This window comes from Polyodon spathula, chromosome 8, assembly GCF_017654505.1.
Source record: "Polyodon spathula isolate WHYD16114869_AA chromosome 8, ASM1765450v1, whole genome shotgun sequence".
Taxonomy (NCBI): domain Eukaryota; kingdom Metazoa; phylum Chordata; class Actinopteri; order Acipenseriformes; family Polyodontidae; genus Polyodon; species Polyodon spathula.
The window spans coordinates 18603297-18623877 of NC_054541.1; the positions used below are offsets into that span (position 1 = coordinate 18603297).

The following is a 20581-nucleotide window of genomic DNA, read 5'->3' on the forward strand; positions in this document are numbered from 1 at the left end:
AAGTCAGTACTTAGTAGAAGCACCTTTTGCAGCAATTACTGCTATGTCTTTTTGGATAGGTCTCTACTAGCTTTGCACAGTAGGATGGTGACATTTTTGCCCATTCTTCACAGGAAAATTGCTCCAGTTCTGATAAGTTTGTTGGGGATCGTCGATGGACTGCAATCTTCAAGTCTCGCCATGAATTTTCAATTGGATTCAAGTCAGGACATTCACTGGGCCACTCAAGAACATTATTGGCGTTGTGCTTCAGGTCATTGTCCTGCTGAAATGTGAATTTCCTCCCCAGTGTCAGTCTTGGCTGACGCAAACAGGTTTTCCTCAAGGATTTGCCTGTACTTTGCACTGTCCATTCTCCCCTTCTGACAAGCTTCCCAGTCCCTGCTAAAGAGAAGCATCCCCATAACATGACACTGCCACATCATGCTTGACAGTTGGGATGGCATTGACTGGGTGATGTGCAGTGTTGGGCTTGAGCCAGATGTAACACTTGGAATTTAGACCGAAAAGTTCAATTTTTGTCTCGTCTTACCACAAAAACTTTTTTCCCCACGTCTGCAGTATCATCTACATGCATTTTCACAAACTCCATACATGCTTTAAGATGAGGCTTTTTGAGTAATGGCTTCTTTCTTGCCACCCATCCATACAGGCCAGCTTTGTGTAGGGAACCGCTTATTGTTGATGTGTGAACACTGTCTCCCATCTCAGACACAGAACTTTGCAGACCTCTCAAGGTCATTGTTGGCTTCAGAGTGACATTCCGAACCAGTTTCCTGTTTGCCCATCTGCTCAGTTTGGGAGGGTGACCTGATCTGGATGGTGTCTGGGTGGTATGATACATCTTTCACTTCTTAATGATGGAATTCACTGTACTGAGGGATAATCAGTGCCTTTGAAATTTTCTTTTACCCTTCTCCTGCTGTGTCTCTGTAGCACTTTATCCCTGACTTGTGTCAAACGTTTCTGTTTTTATGGTTGCTTTGTTGGACCACTATGCGAGTTGCAGCTTGAAAGTCTTTATATACCTAAGGGAAGTTATCTAAAAGTTAAACAACTTTGAGCACGCACGGGCTGAAACCATTTCACAAATTTTGTGACCTTTCAAAAAAATAATTTGCACCTGACCTGGTTTAGGGCTGCAGTAGCAAAAGGGTTGAATACTTATGCAACTGAGATTAAACTGTTTTTCTTTGTAAATCTTACTTATTTATATTATATATGCATTTTTTAACTTGATAAATTGTGGAGTAGTTCTTGTAGGTTCTACACGTAAAGTCTAATTTGAAGGCATCGTGGAGTACGCTCAGATGCCAACAAAATGTGAAAACTTTACATGGGGGTGAATACTTCTGCAAACAACTGTGTGTGTGTGTGTGAGATTATATATACACACACACACGCATTTGATAAAGTCTTGTGTCCTGTTTGTGAGTGTACAGTAAAACCTGTACAATCTGGTGTCACTTCAGACAGGAGCATCGTGCCAGATTACAGTTTCTTTATAAAATCTAATAAAGGTAAAGTCACAAAACTATTTGAACTCTAAGAAAACTTCATTACTGTACAGTATAACAAACATAATGCCTCAACAAACTTTAAATCGTTAAAACAGGCTTGTGCTATTCGCACAAGCTTGTTTAAGAGATTCCCATAAAAACGTCCTCTTGTTTGTATTGTAGCTGCATGGAGGTTTAAGGCACTTTCTGCTGGCATTTATGTTTTCTCCATTTTGCTTTTCAGGTCTGAAATGGATTGCCTCATGATTTCAAATTTTTCACTTCCCTCTTTTTGTGTTGACTTTAAATGTTCAGCTTTTCATTTTTTATAAAAACACACATTTTCTTTCCTTTAAGCTCATTGTGTGGATGTTTAGACATTTCTTGCTGTTCAACAGCTGCACAATTCAGAATGGCACCAGCAGGATACGCGAGTATATAAACAAGGTCTTGTTTTAGTTTTTTAGAATAGTTTTATACTTAAGAAATGAAAAATGTGGTCAGGACCCAAAAATCATGTTGAATTATATGCCGGTATTTAGTATGTTTTACTGTACTGGTTTCTAATGCTTTACCGTTTGTGTACTATATTTAAAAACTGCTTGGACTTTAAAACTATTTATTAATGCTCTAAAATGTCATTTATATGTTAATGACTGCAACTGCACACTTCACAATTAGGTCGCAATCATCTGACAAGCGATTAGTTGAGTACCAATTTCTGTCACTTTTCTATTTAACTATTTGGTACTACCCCTAAATCTACCACAGTTAGACCACTGGGTAAGACAATCTGTCTAAAATCTTGGGAAAGATGGCAGATAAGATGAACAAACAAATCACTGAACTCTAGATGCTACTGATTGTGCAGCAAGGCATACCCATGGGAGGGGCTGGAATCCAACTATGTCCTTTATCTGTGATGTGGTTAGATGCTGACATCCTACTCTTACCCAGTTTGGGGGGAGGGGGGGCTTAAAATCAGTCTTGTGCAGCAACAAACATGGCAAGCCAGAAGAGAATAGCACTTTGTTTATGGATGAAAAAAGGCTTTATATAACAATTTACTAAGGCAACAGCATGAGTTGTCTCGACACAATTTCAGTTGGACTGAAACCAGCCACAGATGATAAGCGAGCATCAATCTTTAGGGTGGTAACTGATTGTGACACAAACTGATTTAAAAGGTTCAGATGTAAGGTCTGAGGAACGAAGTGACCCTGTACATATAAGAACAGACGAGACAGATCACTGGAAGGGCAAAACAAGAACCCTGGCTATAAAATACACTTTATATGCAAAACAAACACAATCATTATTAATTTCTTCATTTTTTAAACATTGATTTCTGATGTGCCACACCCTGGTGGACAAAAACTGTTCCTTCAGGGAATGACAGACTAAATGTGGCCCACAATGAAGGAAAAAAAAAAATAAAAAAAAAATCAGTACCATGTTTTTTTAAATTTTTTTTATTGATGATGTATCTTAACAAAAGTGCCTCACCAACAGTATTTTATTAATCAACTACTTTCCTTATGTTTAAGTGCTCTGTTTTTTATTATTACAATTTAGGTCTTGGTCTGTGATTTGTTGGTTGGTTATTAATATTATTATCATGATAATTTTTTTAAAATTTGCATACCAAGAGTAAATTCCACCATGGGTGTTTCACTGTCCCTCAGTATGGTCCTTAAGGGATGCATGATTCAATAAAGAAGAGGAGGCAATAACATACAACAGAGAGAGAAGAGGAGGCAGGAAGTAACGAGGCCATGGGAAATGCATTCATCAATTAGCTTTCCATCAATCCATCCTTTTCCAGCTCACTTTAGAAGAGCTTTGATATCTGCACTCTCTGCTGCTTCGAAGGCTTTCATCCCATCAGGTCCTTTCGTTTCTTTATCTGCACCCTAGAAAGAAACAGAAAAAACACTGAAGCGCTCCCACTGCCTGCACTCTCCACCACAAGAACTTTTTTTCCTCCCCTGGGTAAGACATATGCAACCATTGTTTCATTAAGCTGACAGTAATTTGCGCTATACTGCTTCTTATTTATTTTGTAACTGATCATACTCATCAGGAAGAGTTTTCATACAGTAATACATCTCAATCCAGTCTACATGCAGCAATGTATTGGTTACCTGTAGAATGTCCTCCAACCAGCTACAGAGAAGGGACAATTTATCAAACTAGTCCTTATTGCACAAATTCTCAGCTCTGGGGTAGTTCTGAAACCCAGGACTGTGTTGGATCGCTGCCAATGTCAAACTCTGACATGCTTTTAACTCCAGGCCTCTCGGAGAAAAGTAATTTCTTTCCTCACTCTCAGAACTGACACACAATTACATGCACACTGCACAATTAATCCCAGGACAAAATTGTAATTATTTAAACCTGCTCACTGGACCAGGTAGACATCAATTGCAAACAGAGCTCTGATATTCTGGGTAGCTCTTGAGCATGGGGAAATCTATATAGTGAACTGTAACTGTGATTAATGGTGCGAGTATCTCTTTCAAGCTTCCCTCCTTATTACAAGGATGAGAAACAGATGACTTCTTTCCCACCCAGGTTAAGTGGTTGCACCAGAAATAATCAGTCAGCCATTCCTGGGATGGATCCATCCATCCATCGATGCCAATCTGATGTTTATCGCTCATTCCCATCACCCCTCATTCCAGACTCTGGGAGGCTTGCTGCTCAATCTGCACATCCCTCTAATAAAGCCATGGCATTCTCTAACCCCACAAACCACATTTTCAAGCTGTACAAGAAATAACATTAAAAAGCTACATGTTTCTGAAGCTCGATTGCATGGGAATAAGGATTTGCTGGATTAAAATTAAATGTTTGCATTACTGTTCTACGGTTACCTTCAATCAAATTTTCCACAAGTTCTGTATACTTGTGTTTTATATCCAGTATCACCATTACCTGTGTAGATTGTTTAAAGAGTTTTACAATCATAAACTTACTGATGTCTTCACAATCTAGGCAGTTAAATGACTTTTTGGTGGTGGGCTCTGATTTATGAAGAGTACTATAGATTACAGGTTGCTTCCAGGCAATCAGAACACCAGGTTCTGCTGTACGCCACCACACCTCACAAATAAACTCCAATCACAACATCAACTGCACAATAATAAGTTTATACTGCATTTTATTCTCAATATCAGTAAGGTTGATGTTGCCTGCTTTACAAAAAAAAAAAAATAAACAACATGTCCGAGGCACCGATCTGATTTCCCTTGAACTGCAACATCACAATCAGACTAAGCACATATTTAAAAAAATAAAATAAAATAATAAATAAAAAAAAAAATATGGACTTGTAACTTGTACGGAAAATAAAAATCACCGGACTGCAAGCATCTGTGTTTATGTTTTACAGTCCTAACACACCATCAGTACACAGATGGTCACCATGCTATAACCTGATAACATTCTTTTTGACTGGCATGGAAGCTCACATGGCACCCGCAGCACCAATTAAAGCCCCAATACAATCACAACTGAATAAAAAAACAAGAGGATATAAAAGCGTACTCTACATGACAGTTAGGGAAACTTTTCAACGTCACTAAAAGCCCACCCCCACACAATCTTTCTGCCTGAGATAACGAGGTCCTTAGCCTCTCATGATATTGGTCTGTCTGTGACAGATTTCTTCACTGTCAGAGCAAACTAATTGCAGCTTATAAAATAGTGGGCTAATTCCCCAATAGCACTCTGTGACAAGCCAGCCTCGTTATCTTTCCCATCCTCTTGTTTTATCGAAGAGGCCAGTAAGAATCCTCTGCCAAGAGGCACTTAATTACTCTGTGCCTGCTTATTTTTAGAAAGCTGAGACTTCAGGTATAAAGTTATCACCTGCTCATACACCTCCCGGTGGCATAACTCTTCTCTGGTTCATTAGAAACATCTCAACTTTAAAATGTATACTTCATGCGGTGACCCAGTTGTTCTATAAGAAAAATTAAGGGTTTGTCTTTGGTTCTCATCTGCAATAAAATTCAAGCTGCTTTGAACAAGACTCAAATCAATCCCAAATCAACTTCAGAAGATGGTGCTGGAATGAAAATAATGAGATAAAAAATAATAAACATTAGAGCGAAGCTTTCCATCTGTTCATACATGCACAGCTTTAATGGACTTCTAAGCAATGTGATAAAATGTTATCAGTCTATGCTTGTTGTCTGAACTCCACGCTACTGGGCGAATCAACATATTACCAGGTAAGTGTATTGTAGTTAATTTGACAGTTAAAATTGTTGTTGCTGAGGTAACTATCTCTGCATTTAATAAGTGTAATTAAGTTTTGTTAACTGAGGGCTCCTGAGTGGCACATCCAGTAAAGGCACTCATGTAGAGTGCAGGATGTGCCCTATACATCGCCAAGGACCAAGGATGGGAGCTTGGTCCTTGGCAATGTATAGGGGGTGGCGCATCCTGCAGAGCTGACAGAATTCCTCTCCCTAATTTGCACTTCAACTGACAAAATTCTATTCCTAGGTGATTTCAACAACCATGTTGATTTACCTTCTTCCCCTCTAGTGATCGACTTGTCAAGCTCTTGACATCTCCAATCTCCCCATCTCAGATCTCTCTCTCTGACCACTTCTTAATCACTGCCAATGTTAACATTCCTTCACCTTCAGCTACTACCGATACTGTTATTTCTGTCCATCCCAAAAATCTGCTAAATCCTATAATACTCTCGGAATGTGTCTCTTCTTCCCCTCTGACTGATACTCTCTTGTCTTTGGTTGGCGATAAACTGACCCTCTACAATACCACTCTTACCCAGATCATTACCCAGATCACTGACCCAGTTGCTCCACTCACAACAGATCAGTGAAGAAACAATCGCGACTGCCAATGGTATACCCTTGAACTCGAAAACTTAAGTCTACCTGCCGCAAGGGTGAGCGCAAGTGGAGGTTGTCCGGACTAACAGTTCACAGAGAGATCTGGACCGATCGCTGCTACCAGGTGAAATGTTTCTCAGAAATCATATCCATGGGACATGGTAAACTCAATATGCTCTTCAAAACCATTGACCAAATCCTGCACCCAGCTGCTGATAAATACATCTCCCATTTATTCTCTTCTTACCAGTCATGATTTCTGCTATTTCTTTCAGAACAGAATTGACACCACCTATTCTACGCTTTCCTGACACAAACCCAGTACAGTACTTGACCACTTTGACTCCCCTCTGTTTTCCCCTCCTGCTCTTTCCATTACCGATATTTCCAGCATATTGCTGAAATAAACTGCTACCATGTGCTCCTTTGACCACTGGCTGACAAATCTTCTCCATCTCTGTGCCTCTGATCTTGCTCCTTCCATTATGCACTCTCAACCTGTCCTTGGACTCAAGCTTGGTTCCTGCTGCCTTCAAGAATGCCAGAGTAATGCTAGTACTCAAAAAAAAAAAAAAAAAAAAAAAAACCTCCCTCGACTGGACTGTCCTATCTAATTTCCGTCCTATATCCAACTTCCTTTTTCTCTCCAAAACTCTTGGAAGGGCTGTAGCCAGCCAACTGACGAAACACCTCACAGATAACAATCTGCTTGAATCTCTGCAGTCTGGCTTCCAGCTGCATCACAGTTCTGAAACTGCTCTGCTCTGGATTGTAAATGATCTCCTGCTTAATGCTGATGCTGCTGCTCCCTCTGTCCTTGTCCTCCTGGACCTAACTACTGCTTTTGACACCACAGATGATAGCATTCTTCTTGACCGCCTTCAGAAGTATGTTGGGGTCTCTGGAACCTGTATCTCCTGGCTGTCTTCTTAACTATCTGGACGAATGCAGTCCGTTTTCTATGACGGAAGTAGTGCTGATGCAAACTTGGTCAACTGTGGTGTCCTTCAAGGGTCTGTTCTTGAGCCTCTTCTCCAACATCTACAGCTTCCCTTGGGTCACCTCATTCACCAACATAGCCTCATGTTTCGCTCAGTACTAACAAATCTGAACTTCTAGTAGGATCGAAAACTCAAGAATCTTAATATTGCTGCCTTGAACCTCGGAAACCGTCTGCTGCCTTCCCCCACAGTACGAAGCCTTGGTGTACTTCTGGATAGTAACCTCTCCAAATTTCCTCTGTAGTAAAATCCTCCCTCTAAACATCTCAAAGGTCTGTCCCTACCTTTCCCTCCTGGATGCAGAGATACTATGTCATGCATTCATCTCCTCTCAACTACTGCAACTCTCTCTATGGTGGTCTTCCATCACGTGCCACAAACAGATTGCAGCTGGTTCAAAATGCTGCTGCTAGGATCTTTACCAGATATAAAAAACAGGATCACATTACCCCCTGTCTTGCCCAGCTGCACTGGCTACCTGTAGTTCAGGATTACTTTCAAAATTCTCCAGCTTGCCTACAAGGCCCTTCATCACACAGGGCCAGAGAACCTCTCCAACCTGCTGACCCGCTATGTCTCTGCCCACAAGATGAGGTCCTCCGACTTAAGCCTGCTGGTTATACCCAAGCAAAAGTGCACCACACTCTGAGAGCGCACTTTTAGCTTCATGGCCCCGACTCTCTGGAAATCTCTCCCAGCTTTAAGCTCTTTAAGCCTGATATCTGTTATTAGCTGTTGTCTTTTATTATCTTATTATTCTTACTTGTATGATTCTATATGACACACACATCCACAATGTTTAGAATTCACATCCTAGCCTTGTATTTAATGTATTTACATAGTTTTTCATGGTTTGTATTTAAATGTACTATGCCCTGTATTTCACTATAGTTAATGTATTATGCATTGTTTCTCACTATCCTGTAAAGTGCTTTGTAATGGTGGTCCACTATGAAAGGTGTTATATAAAATAAATATTGATTGATCATAATCCTGGTTCCCTGAAATTGAAATGTAAACATTATTTGCATTTGTATTATGTACAGAGGATTAATAGAAGGTACTGGTTACATTTCTATTTCAGGAAACCAGGGTTATGTTAATAACATCCACTATCAAGCACACAATGTAACTATTACCTCATGGGTATGAATACCAAAGCTGTTGCAAGGCAATACTGCAGACCAACTAGAATGCTACAAGGTTAAGCCAATGGCCACCTTATGCGTTACCATGAGGAACCCCAGTACAAGTAGCTATGGCTCTATGTTTATGCTGTAATGCTGTAAGGGTCAAGCTTGAAGCCACCATTAACACTCGTTCCACACGACATTCAGCCATTTGAACCGAGTAAAAGCATGGGGAGTAGGCCACACTGATGTATCGCAAATGTCCCTGATAGATGTGCCCTGGAACAAAGCCCACAAAGTTGCCATGCCCCTGGTAGAATGGGCAATGAGTTTTTCTGGAGTGGGCAAGCTGGCTCGTTCATATGCAGTCTTAACTGTGTCTGTAATCTATCTCGACAGCCTCTGTTTAGACAGAGGTTTCCCATGGGACTTAGTTCCATAACAGACAAAGAACTGCTCATACTGCCTCCAACTCTGTGCCAAGGCATCTATTGCCACCGGGTCCCCGGCTCCTGTTATGGAGAAACAGAGGGGGCAATGTGTTGATTCTAGGGAGGCAAAACGGTTCACTTGTGCTCTCCCAAATTGTTGCCAAATGAGGCTCAGTGCTGCAATAATTCATCTGCAGCAAGTCAAACAAATATGCATAAAAAAAAAAAAAAGATTCAGCAGTATGACAAGAAATAGATTATGTTCCATTTTAGGGTTATGGCTAATTATGGGGTTAGTCTGGAAGCCCGACAAGAAAGAATACTAGAATACGAAAAAATACACTACAATGCCAGGATTCGCCTGAATAACGTTTCAAGAAAAGTTTCTATTTTGTCTTGCAAACCTGCATTTAAATGACAACAGAAAGCAGAAAAAAAGGTGAACTGTTTTGTTTACCAAATCCAAGAACTAGAAATATCACATAAAAACAGATTGATTTATTCACCAAGCCATAGAACTGGATTTACAAAACATTAAAAAGGACTTTACTGCAAAAGAACTGAGAATAAGCTTCCCTGTGCTAATCCTGACGTGTCTCAACAAATCTCAGTAAGTTTATTTAATACTTTGCTGTAGGTGTTTATGGCATGCTATATTACTGCAGTTTATGCTGTTTGTTTGGTTTTCGTGGTGCATAACAATGCAGGCAAAGATTGTGGTTAAAAAAAAAAGAAATAAATAAAAATTATATTTTTTTTGTTAAAAGAAACTAGCTGGTAAACAAATGTCTGCTGATGGCGTTACTTGCAGAAATGCCTATTTTATTAAGTGTTTATGCAGATTTTTTTTTTTTATATAAAAACAAAAAATAAAAATACATCAGGATTTGTAGTAATATTTATTAAACATTTATTTGCTTGTTTGATTTTTAAAATGCTGGATGATTGTAGGATAATGTTTGGCTAGTTCATTTTTGCACTTAGGTATAAGTAAAGAAATGGCTTTTGAGGGCAAGTCCATTTCCCTGTGGTTCTGGCCTGTTTGTAGGTAGATGCGTTCCTTGCAAAATTGCAAAGTATTTGTAATAAGTGTTTATTTGCATTGTTGATTCTGGCAATTAATAACATTCGTATAACAAGTGTTTCTTTGCAAATAACTATTTCTACATTCAGTCCAAAAATTATAAGAATAAAAGACGGAACAAAAAACTTACAAATGTCTTAAGTTTCTTGTGATATATAGGTTTCATATAATAAATTTTATTTTTGGTGTAAAATTAAGTAATTTGCTGATCTATCACAAGCGTGGTCATTTGTGTGCGACACGTGTGGTCCTGTAGGGTACAGTGCAGTGGCCATGCCTTAGTCCATTAATATCACTGTACCTTCACAAAGATAAACCCTGCTAGGTAATGACAATTTTTTTTTTTTTTTTTTTTTTTAAATGACCCTTTCAGATGAGCCTTGTATCCATGTTGTTTCATGTTATTCTTTCCTTTCACACTTTCAGCGTAAGTGCTCTGGCTTCAGCCTTCACCTAGAGACAGTTATTTGCATTTGCAAACCACTTTTAAAAATGTATACTGTTAATGCATTTTGCAGAAGTGCAAGGACAGATTACATACAAAAAACAAGGAAGACTACAAAACTATATACAGTACTATACTATTAAGTAATAACCAATGTTACACATTCTTAGCTTGAATAAGCATACCAACAGTCTCAAAGGTCCTATCATTTTTCTGCACATTGTGTTGCTTTCCAGATGGTGTTTTCATTTTGGCTCATGTGAAACCCATTGAGATCCATCAAGTGAATCTACAGTGTGAATCTACAGTTAGTCTAAGTGAAACCGAAAAACAAAAAATGGTAAGCCAAGAGGAACGAAAATGTTGGTTACTACCCCTTTAAATTATAAAAATAACATCCCTGCCAATAAGAGTTTAATATTAAAACAGTGTGTACATTATATTACAAAAAGAAAAAGATGAAAGCTTTCCAGGTGGCCACACTACCTGCATGTTATTGTATTTACTTGGTATTCTGTTATAGGATCTGGTATAGGAAATGCACAGAAAACACCACAATATTTGACCACTGGGACATCATGAACAATCTACTGCTTCTGGGCTAAAACAACAAGCATGCCGTGTCAGCCAAAGCAAAGGAGTCCAGTTTATAAAATAACAAAACTGATTATCTGCATTATCTTGGCATTAAAAAGCACCTGTTACTTAACAGCTATAAAAAGGACCCTAATATGTATCTATTTTTTATTTTAGAGTGTACAGTTACCCAATTTTCTCTCCAATGTACAATATTCAATTATGTTCCCAGCTCAGGAGAACTGAAGGTCAGTGGGCATCCTCTGTTCCCAATAGGTTCTTTACAATCACGTGCTCTACAGCTGATGTTGGTGAGCTACGAACTCCAGAAGGACAAAAGGACAACCTTGCAGGTGTCTGCTTGAATGCAATGAGTCAGTGCAACGCTCTGTGTGGAATCCCCAGCAAACAGACAACTCCGCAGTCAAGATCAAATAGGAAAACTCTTCCAACTGCAGAGTAGTCAATCAACTACTACAGCCCTCTTTTTCAAGCCAAACAACCTTCATGGCACAGTGCATGAAAAAATTTGGCAATTCTTCTGTTTAACAATTACGGAAATATTAATTAACAAAACTAGAACTGGTGAGTGTGTTGGTAATCTTTCACTTTTATTTTGATGACCCCAAATACACTCAATTTCCCTTCCCAAATTATTTCTTATAATAGCAAACAAAGTAAAACAGCTTCTTCCATTTTTGGCTGTAATCATGTTATCAGAGGTCTTCTGTGAAGTCACAAGCTTGGCCTGGGTGGAGTTAGAAGTGTTAATCAAGGCTTTCAAACCTCTTTGATCTCAACTCTTATTAGCATTAGCTACATTATCAGTGAAATTATTCAGGAAGATGCAATTTAATCCTTTAATCTCTAGCACTGTATCAAGAAAAAGGGACTGGTCACAATGTTGATAGCGTTAACAAGCGCTGATATATGTAGCTTTGAAAAACATTTTTGTAATCTATCCTGCATTCATTTAAATCCAAAAGACAGTATGACGAGGCAAATCTCACTGCTCCAAATTACAGCGCATTGCTAAGCAGATGCGGAACTTGATCTAAAGAATTAACTTTCTTAATTCAGATTTAAACCTATTTTCTTTTCCAGAATTATCATTGTTATATAAATAGAATGAATATTCATAGAGTCCTGTAGTATTTCACTCATATGACACCCTTTAGGGGATTGTGGGTTATTTGGCTATCCTCATTCGTGGAATAACTACTCTATGAAAACGTTCATGGAGTATCCTCAATGTACATACCCTGCCACGTCTATCAATCAAAAATTAGAGCTGCACTTTCATGAAAAACCACAATGATCTACAGCAACAGTTTGTACATGTACAAATGCAAGGAGAGCGCAACCTGCATGTACAACATACAGAAGGATTAACAGTCAGGTTCTTCGATGCTCTCATCTGCCAAGAAATGTCTGAATCAAGCTTTATCATGATCGGATAAGTAGTTCTCTAGATGAAAACTCTAAAGCGTGACATACAGACACTTCCACTATAGCCTCGGTAAGAAAATGTTAAAGCTTCACAGATCTGTGTACATTCACAAAGAAACCTGCCAGACAAGGCTAAAATATCTGCAGCAGGGTTTAACTTATTTTCTTTTTAAAAAGAAAAATCTGCCTGTAATGATTAATAACTTCTGTCTCTGCCACGAGCAGTGCTATTAATAATACTGACGTCCGTAACTCCATGGAGGACACCTGGGATCTCGCAGAAAAGAGAAGAGACAATCTGCGTTGATCGAGTCTAGGTGCTGTCAATGACGAACACTGCTCCTCTCAGGAACTATAGGGGGTGCCAGTGGAAAAAGCTTACCTCCATCAGCGCGTAAAATTCCTGCTGGAAACTGCTTTACGTGATCTGCTGTAGTCACATTTTTAGCCTTTAGGAGACATCCATTTTCTTGTTTACAGTGTGTAGTATTTTAAATTTCCACCTAGATTGCATATAGTCACATGACAATCACTGTACAGCACTATGTGCATGGCGAATAGTACATTAAGGCACAGTGTATTAAGAATATTGTAAAAAAAAAAAAAAAAAAAAAAAAAAAATCGCAGTATTGGGCTAATTTCAATTTCCGCGCAGCCAGTAGGAGCGGGATTTACAAAAGGGCCTTAGTTATAAATCATAATACAGAATGGTACAAAGGATCCAGTTTTGTTAAGACCGTGCCAGCAGATACTAAAAAAGTCACATTGTCATTCAATCATTCAATGTACTCAAGATCCGTTGGTTTCTAGTTTGTTCAGAAAAACAGAATTTATGTCTATAAAAATAACCCAATTTAGTTTTTGTGACAGCCTATCGATGTGTTGTAAAATTCTGCTAATCATTGATTACTGATCATCTGTATTTAAATTTCCCAAGCTTTGACTACTTATTGGCGAATTGATGCATCAAATTAGAACCCAATTTGAAGTCTCCTGTTGCTAGTACGGTAGATTAGCGCGTTTCTAGGATACACACTTTAGGCCTCTATATTCGAGTTGGATAAGCCAAACCAGAAGTAGGCCTATTGTATTATTTTTTTTAAATCAAGAAAACCTGAAGTTAATAAAAAATTTTTTAATCTCTTAAAATCTACCGATTACCGATTATTTAGTTTCAAAGCATGTAATATTTGGATTATATGGCAATATTTTATAAAAAGAAGCTGAATTTAGTAATGGTTCAAATTAGTCAGGATTTGTGAGACTAATTTAAATGTTTTGCTTTTAGACAAAATGTTAACAGTAATGAACAACCATAGCTCAGATAGAAATTACTTCTGTTACAACATAGCATTTTTTATTACAATGTTAAAGGGACATCTGATGCGGCCACACACAAATTCTAATTTGAACGCAAGTTGTGCGTTTGTGTTTAACTTGTGCACAACTGTTTTTAGTTATTGGATCTTCAGTTTAAAAAATAATTAATGGTCTTTACTTTGAAAAATAAAACGTTAATGCATCGATTAGCATTGATAAATGCTAATACAATAATTGAATACAAAATTAGCTGAGTGCACCACTAATCTACATTACACTTTGGGTTCGATTTATAAAATAATTATTAAACCATTCAACCACCTTCTCACCTATAGCACTATCCACAATCCGAGTCAGAAGCTCATGATCCACTGTGTCAAAGGCCTTAGAAAGGTCAAAGAACACAGATACAAACACAGATGCACACACTTCATGGCCAAGGTAACAACTTACATAACTTTTAGAATTTCTGAACTGTACGATGATTACACAGAAAACCAAACTGAATTTCATTAAGAATGTTATCAGAATTAAAATCGTGCTTTAACTATATATTAACTAGTGACTCAAGGACCTTAGCCAGAACAGATGAATTAGAAATGAGTCTCTCTCCATCCTTTCATAATGGTGTAACAAATGCAATTTCCAAATGAGACATTTTATTTGTCAAAATTGATGCATTAAGTATAAACATGTGGACATGCAGATGCATTAATCTCTAGACCTTTAAGTGCCTTTACAACTTCATTGTACTCAATAACTCTAAAATTACACTTGTGTGTTAACTGAAAAGTAAATTAATGCATGGTAAAAGGACAGCTTAAAGAGCTAGACTTACACTTTTGTTTTAATTTTTTTTTTTTAATGCAAATCCTGCCTTTGCAAAATGTTGATTAAACAAATTCAATATTTGTTTTGGCAAAGCTGATAATTTGCCATTTTCATTCAGCATTTTAGTTTTCCAAAGCAGGATTCTTGTGTCCGATCGCCTTCCTTCGTGTTTAAGTCCTGTGAATTATACGATTTATCTCAGCAGTGCCTCTCATGCATGAACAGTTCCACAACTAATAAACCCTTCTCCTGTTTGCTCTCCACAAATGACCAAAGCAGGAACAGACATCCTGGATGGTAAGGCAAGCAATCTGAGAACTTAGTGTGTTGGTTTTAAAATGAAAATATGTTTGCTATAAACATGTGCTTCTTCAGTAATGGCACATTTGAGAACAATGTAGCTAATGGAACTGCAAAACAGGTAAGATTTATTCAATTATTTTGTGAAATAAAACTACTTTATAAGGCATACCGCATTGTTCCCAGTACTTTGCACTGGATGTATTTATTGCAAGCAGCTTCCTTCCACGTTACATTGAGAGGAACCTGACTGTATAAAAAAGCCAGCACACTTTCCAAAGCTGTAAACAGAGGAGCAGTACCTTGGAGAGAAGGAGTTTGACACAGGTGACATGGCCCTCGTAGGTGGCCGAGAGGAGGGGAGTAATGCCATGCTTGTCGGGAGCCTGTGGAGAGTAAACAAGAGAGGAGATTATTAGTTGTAGAATGGTTCATGCATGAGAGGCACTGCTGAGATATATCATATAGCGACAGTGTGGAGCTTTACATAGTGTTAGCCTTCACAGTATCGCAAACAGGACATATTCTACACATCACAGAGAGGGGCGGGAAGGCAGTTTGAATTCAGGCTCAATAGAAGACAGAAGCCGAATAAATCCTTGTCCTTCCACAACTCGAACTGGTAAGCAATCATCTCTGATGCTAGATCAGCTATTTTATCTGCTCTTACCAGATCACAAAAACGATGGCATGCAAATTGTGTTATTCTGGGCTGACTTGATCTGTATGTATTAACTACGATGTATTAACCAGAGATGATTGAGCACTACACCTGTGGAACCTGTGCAATAATTTAGCAAGTTTGAACAAACTGCATTTTACAGTTTATTATTGCACTTATCACTTAAATCCCTTACCTATGGTTGACTATAGCGTTATAAAGAAGCAGCACTGTATACAGTGTAAGGTTATTTATTATTCAGTATTTAAGAGTCTCTATTGATGTGCTTCTTGCTATGGGTTATCCGAGTGATTATTAGCAATAATGAGCCAGCCATTGCTGATGTTTCCAGCTTACTGTTGAAATCAACTACTGCCATGTGCCTCATGGACCCCTGGTCAACTAACCTTGTCTGTCTCTGTGCTTCTGATCTTGCTCCCTCCATAATGCACACTCTCAACCTGTCCCTGGACTCTGGCTCGGTTCCTGCTGCCCTTAAGCTTGCCCGAGTTACGTCGGTACTCAAAAAACTCTCAACTGACCTGGCTGACTTAGCTAATTTCCATCCCATCTCCAATCTCCCTTTTCTTTCTCAAAATGGCTGTAGCCAGTCAGCTGATGAAACACCTCACAGACAACAATCTGCTTGAATCTCTACAGTCTGGTTTCTGGCCGCATCACAGTATTGAAACTGCTCTGCTCCGATTGTAAATGATCTCCTGCTCAATGCTGATGCTCCCTCTGTGCTTGTCCTCCTTGACCTAACAGCTGCTTTTGACAGAGGAGACGATGGCATTCTTCTTGACCGCCTTCAGAATTATGCTGGGATCTCTGGAACCTGTCTCTCCTGGAGGTCCTCTTACCTGTCCGGACACATGCAGTCTGTTTTCTATGCTGGACACAATGGTGTTGCAAACCCCGTCACTTGTGGTGTCACCCAAGCATCTATTCTTGGGGCCCTTCTCTTCAATAACTACATGCTTCCCTTGGCTCCCTCATCCACCAACACAGCCTCATGTTTCACTCCTATCCTACCCAGCTCTACTTAAAACTCGACCCTGGTAGCCCCTCTGCCATGTTCCGGATGTCTGCCAATTTTCTTCAACTGGACACTAACAAATCTGAACTCCTCCTAGTAAGATCTAAAACTCAACTTAAGAATCTAAATATAGCTGCCCTGAACCTCAGAAACTGTCTGCTGCTGCCTTCCCCCACAGTACAAAGTCTTGGTGAAGTTCTTGTTAGCAACCTCTCCTTCAATGCCCACATCTCCTCCATGGTCAAATCTTTCTTCCATCATTTTCGAAACATCTCCAAAGTCTGTCCCCACCTTTCCCTCCCAGATGCAGAGATACTTTGTCATGCATTTATCTCCTCTCGACTCGACTATTGCAACTCTCTATATGGTGGTCTCCTAGCATGCACCATAAACCGACTGCAGCTAGGATACTTACCAGATGTAAAAAAACTTGATCACTCACCGTCTTGCCCAGCTGCACTGGCTACCTGTAAAGTTCAGGATTATTTTCGAAACTCTCCTGCTCACCTACAATGCCCTTCATCACACAGGTCCCCGAGTACCTCCTTAACCTGCTGACCAGCTATGTCCCTGCCCACAAGCTGAGGTCCACCGGTTCTGGCCTGCTTGTTATCCCCAAGCAAACGAGCACCACACTTGGAGAACGCTCATTTAACTTCATGGCTCCGACTGTTTGTTTGGAATTCTCCCAGCTTTGGTGTGATGCTCCCACCATCACTCACTTTAGATCAGCTCTCTAGATCCACCTGTTCTCTCTTGCTTTCCATGCTCTTTAAGCCTAATATCTGCTATTAACTGCTGTGTTGCTGCTACTATTTCACATACTATGTCACTATCATGCACTTTCCACTGTATTTAATGTACTGTCATGTATTATGCACTTTCCACTGTATATCATGTATTATGCATTTCTCTGTATTTAAAGTACTATGGATTTTCTTGTTGTTACTGCATCTTTTAGAGAGAATTGTGACGGTGGTCCAGGCGCTATATAAAATAAAGATTGATTGATAACTCAAGAATGATTTGGCAATACTAGTTTGTTTCTTAAAATATAATAATAATGCTAAACTTTTATAATTTTTAAAATCACACTGTGGTTTAGTTATTGTGCACATTTTGTCAAGACAGAGTGAAGATGAAACTCCTGACAACTTAAGCTCATACTGCATATACAGCAGTACAGTAATCACAGTTTATAACTGCTGACATTTCAGTCAAGGGAGGACACAAATATATATATATATATATATTATATATATATATATATATATGCTATATAATATATATCAGAATAATATATATATATATATATATATATATATATATATATATATACACACACACACATTCATGATATATTCACAGGCATGGTACTGCTGTGCTATACAGCAGTTTGTGAGAGGGCTTGCCACTGTTTCCTGCTGTTACAGATTTTGGTGTGAGCAACATTGGATTAAAGTGTAATTAGTTTAAAATTGCACCAACTCAAATACTGTGTTACTTAATTTTGGAGTTTAGTAGCTCTACAGCAGTTGCTTGACACATACATAATGCAAGCTAGGCTAGATACTGTAACAAAATGTTTCTTTATGCAATTTATTGATCTGCCACTTTGAAAGTAAGTTTCCTTTCGTTTTGCTAGCAATGCACTGCTGTGTACTAGACCATGCTGGGCAGGCAACTAGGAACCGAAGAACAACTCCTGAAAACAATCAAACCTGCTTCATACAGACTATTGAAAAATAATTGCAATAAATACCATAAGAATGATTACAAACATCATCAAAAGGTAAGGGTGCTTGTAGTTTCGGTTTCCAAGCCCCGTCAACCATAATCACCCACAGTATTCAAAGTGCAGAGAGCGGAGTTCCTTGCCAAACACTGTAATCAGTACTTCATACCCAAGGATTAACGTGCAGTTCCTCAAACTAGTCTGATAAGTATCTGAAAGCAATTACTGCAACGACTGTTGTCTTTTCTGTTCTAATGAGAATTTAGTTCTGCCTTTTTAAAATCTGATTCAGTACTGAATGCACCTGTCATTACAATTGTGAATACACATGTCCACACCTGATTTGTTAGGCACACTTCCCACATTCTAATCCTAAAAGTTTTATACTCCTTTCAAGTGCAAGACCCTCTGAAGCTTATTAGCAAAAGCAAACATGACTGGTAACAATTTAGATGTGCTATATTTCTGAAATTAGGAGCTTGGAAGTTTAAGACATAAAACACTTTGCCATTTCATCCTGTAATTGTCCCATACCAACCACATTTGTTTTTAAATGACTATTCTCCTATCTCAACACATGTTAATAAGTGCACTGGCATGGCACATTGCAAGATGTGGTTGGTTAAACTTCTAAAATGTGCCTATCCCCAACAGCTCGGAAATGCATGTAAACAAATAGTTACAACTGTATACATATATGATGTATAAAAGGTGCATTGCACCACTGATCTCATTCTGTGCACAAGCTGCTGCACAACGCTCATGTTGTTTTCATACGTTTTCTTGTGTTTGGATGTTTTCCATGAAAGCTTGTGGCCCTTATAACTTCTGAACACGTGTTATATTAATTTGAAAATTCATGTATAGGTTCATAATAGAGGCAGACACAGATTTTGATAACAAAGGGTTCCCACAAAACACCCCAAAGACCCATCCGCCAACAGATCTATACACATTAATTTGTGAGCGTACATAGGTGTGATTTGCTAGGCAAACAGCTTTCTAGTTTTGGTTAATGTTTTTTTGTTTGCTTCACATTATGCATGCCAATTCTGGTGCTCACAAAATGGGGAGCAATTTACAAAAAAATGACATTTTATTAACATTCTGTGGTGGCATAGAGATGGCAAAATCTAATTTTCTACGCAGCGATGCCTAAATAATTACTAAGCTTGAGGTCTGAGTGGGGCAATGAAATGTACCTGCAAAAGATATATGAAAGACATTATAATCACAAAGGACTGTGAAATTTCTCCCATCTCACAGGAGTGCTTCCGTACTCACATTGATATCTGCTCCTTTGGAAAGGAGGAACTCCACCATCTCAGTCTGTCCACAGTCTGCAGCATAATGTAGTGGCTTCCTTCCCCCTTCCAGTGTCCGGTTCACATCTTCACCCTGCAGAAGCACACAAGAACATGGCGTCAGGTTAGTGCACCCATGACCTTGGCAATCCTGGGTATCAACTTTTAGCCCATTTTGAGGATTCACATAGACTACTGGGGATTGCATTCTGACTGATTTTTTTTTTTTTTTCTAACCTTAAAGACTACACTCATTTGGCAAGTCGTTTTGGGATCAAAAACGGACAACACCTGGAGGAAAAGTCAAACAAATAAGTCTCACTGAAGGCCATTAGGTACATTTATCAGACTATTTTACTTTTTGTTCAGAATCTGGATCTTAAGCTGGGCACCGCAACAGCAAATCAAAAAACACAAATCATTCATAAAATTTGGGTCATAGAACAAAAAATGTTAAATATGCCACTATTAGAGAATCTCACGTTCTCTGCTCTCATCCCGGTTTGTCAGTACGACCTTGTTGAAACTATTGTTACTAAAATAAATCAGCAGCCAAGCAACAGGATTATAGTAGAGGGAGCCGTGCATTAGTGGTGTAATCGATGCATCGATTATTGAACATCTGTCCTTCAATTTCCCAAAACTTCGATTACATACTGGTAAATCAATGCATCAAATTAGAACCAAGTTTCCTGTAGGCACGATAAGTCAGCTGTGCAAATCTGTCACAACCAAATATCAAAGACACAGTTACGCCTGGGACTCACAAAAAACAATGCCCATACATTCTCCAGCCGCTACAACCATGACAAGGCATGTTGCTGAATGTATAGCCAACTATATGAAGCCACTGAATGTGGTTGAATCCCCCATTTTAAAAGGAGCACGTTGACAGCTTTCAGACC

At 38.8% G+C, this 20581-nt stretch overlaps 1 protein-coding gene across 1 annotated transcript in view; it reads right to left on the minus strand.

The window, feature by feature from the left end:
- Nucleotides 1-3135: 3135 nt before the first annotated feature.
- LOC121319553 (myotrophin) overlaps nt 3136-20581 on the minus strand; it is a 31114-nt gene continuing 13668 nt past the window's right edge. The window contains exons 2-4 of the mRNA XM_041257123.1: nt 19657-19770; nt 15240-15323; nt 3136-3412 (exon numbers count right to left, since the gene is read on the minus strand). Coding sequence (XP_041113057.1) covers nt 3326-3412; nt 15240-15323; nt 19657-19770 — 285 coding nt within the window. The 3' untranslated portion in view covers nt 3136-3325. The remainder of the gene's footprint in view (nt 3413-15239; nt 15324-19656; nt 19771-20581) is intronic.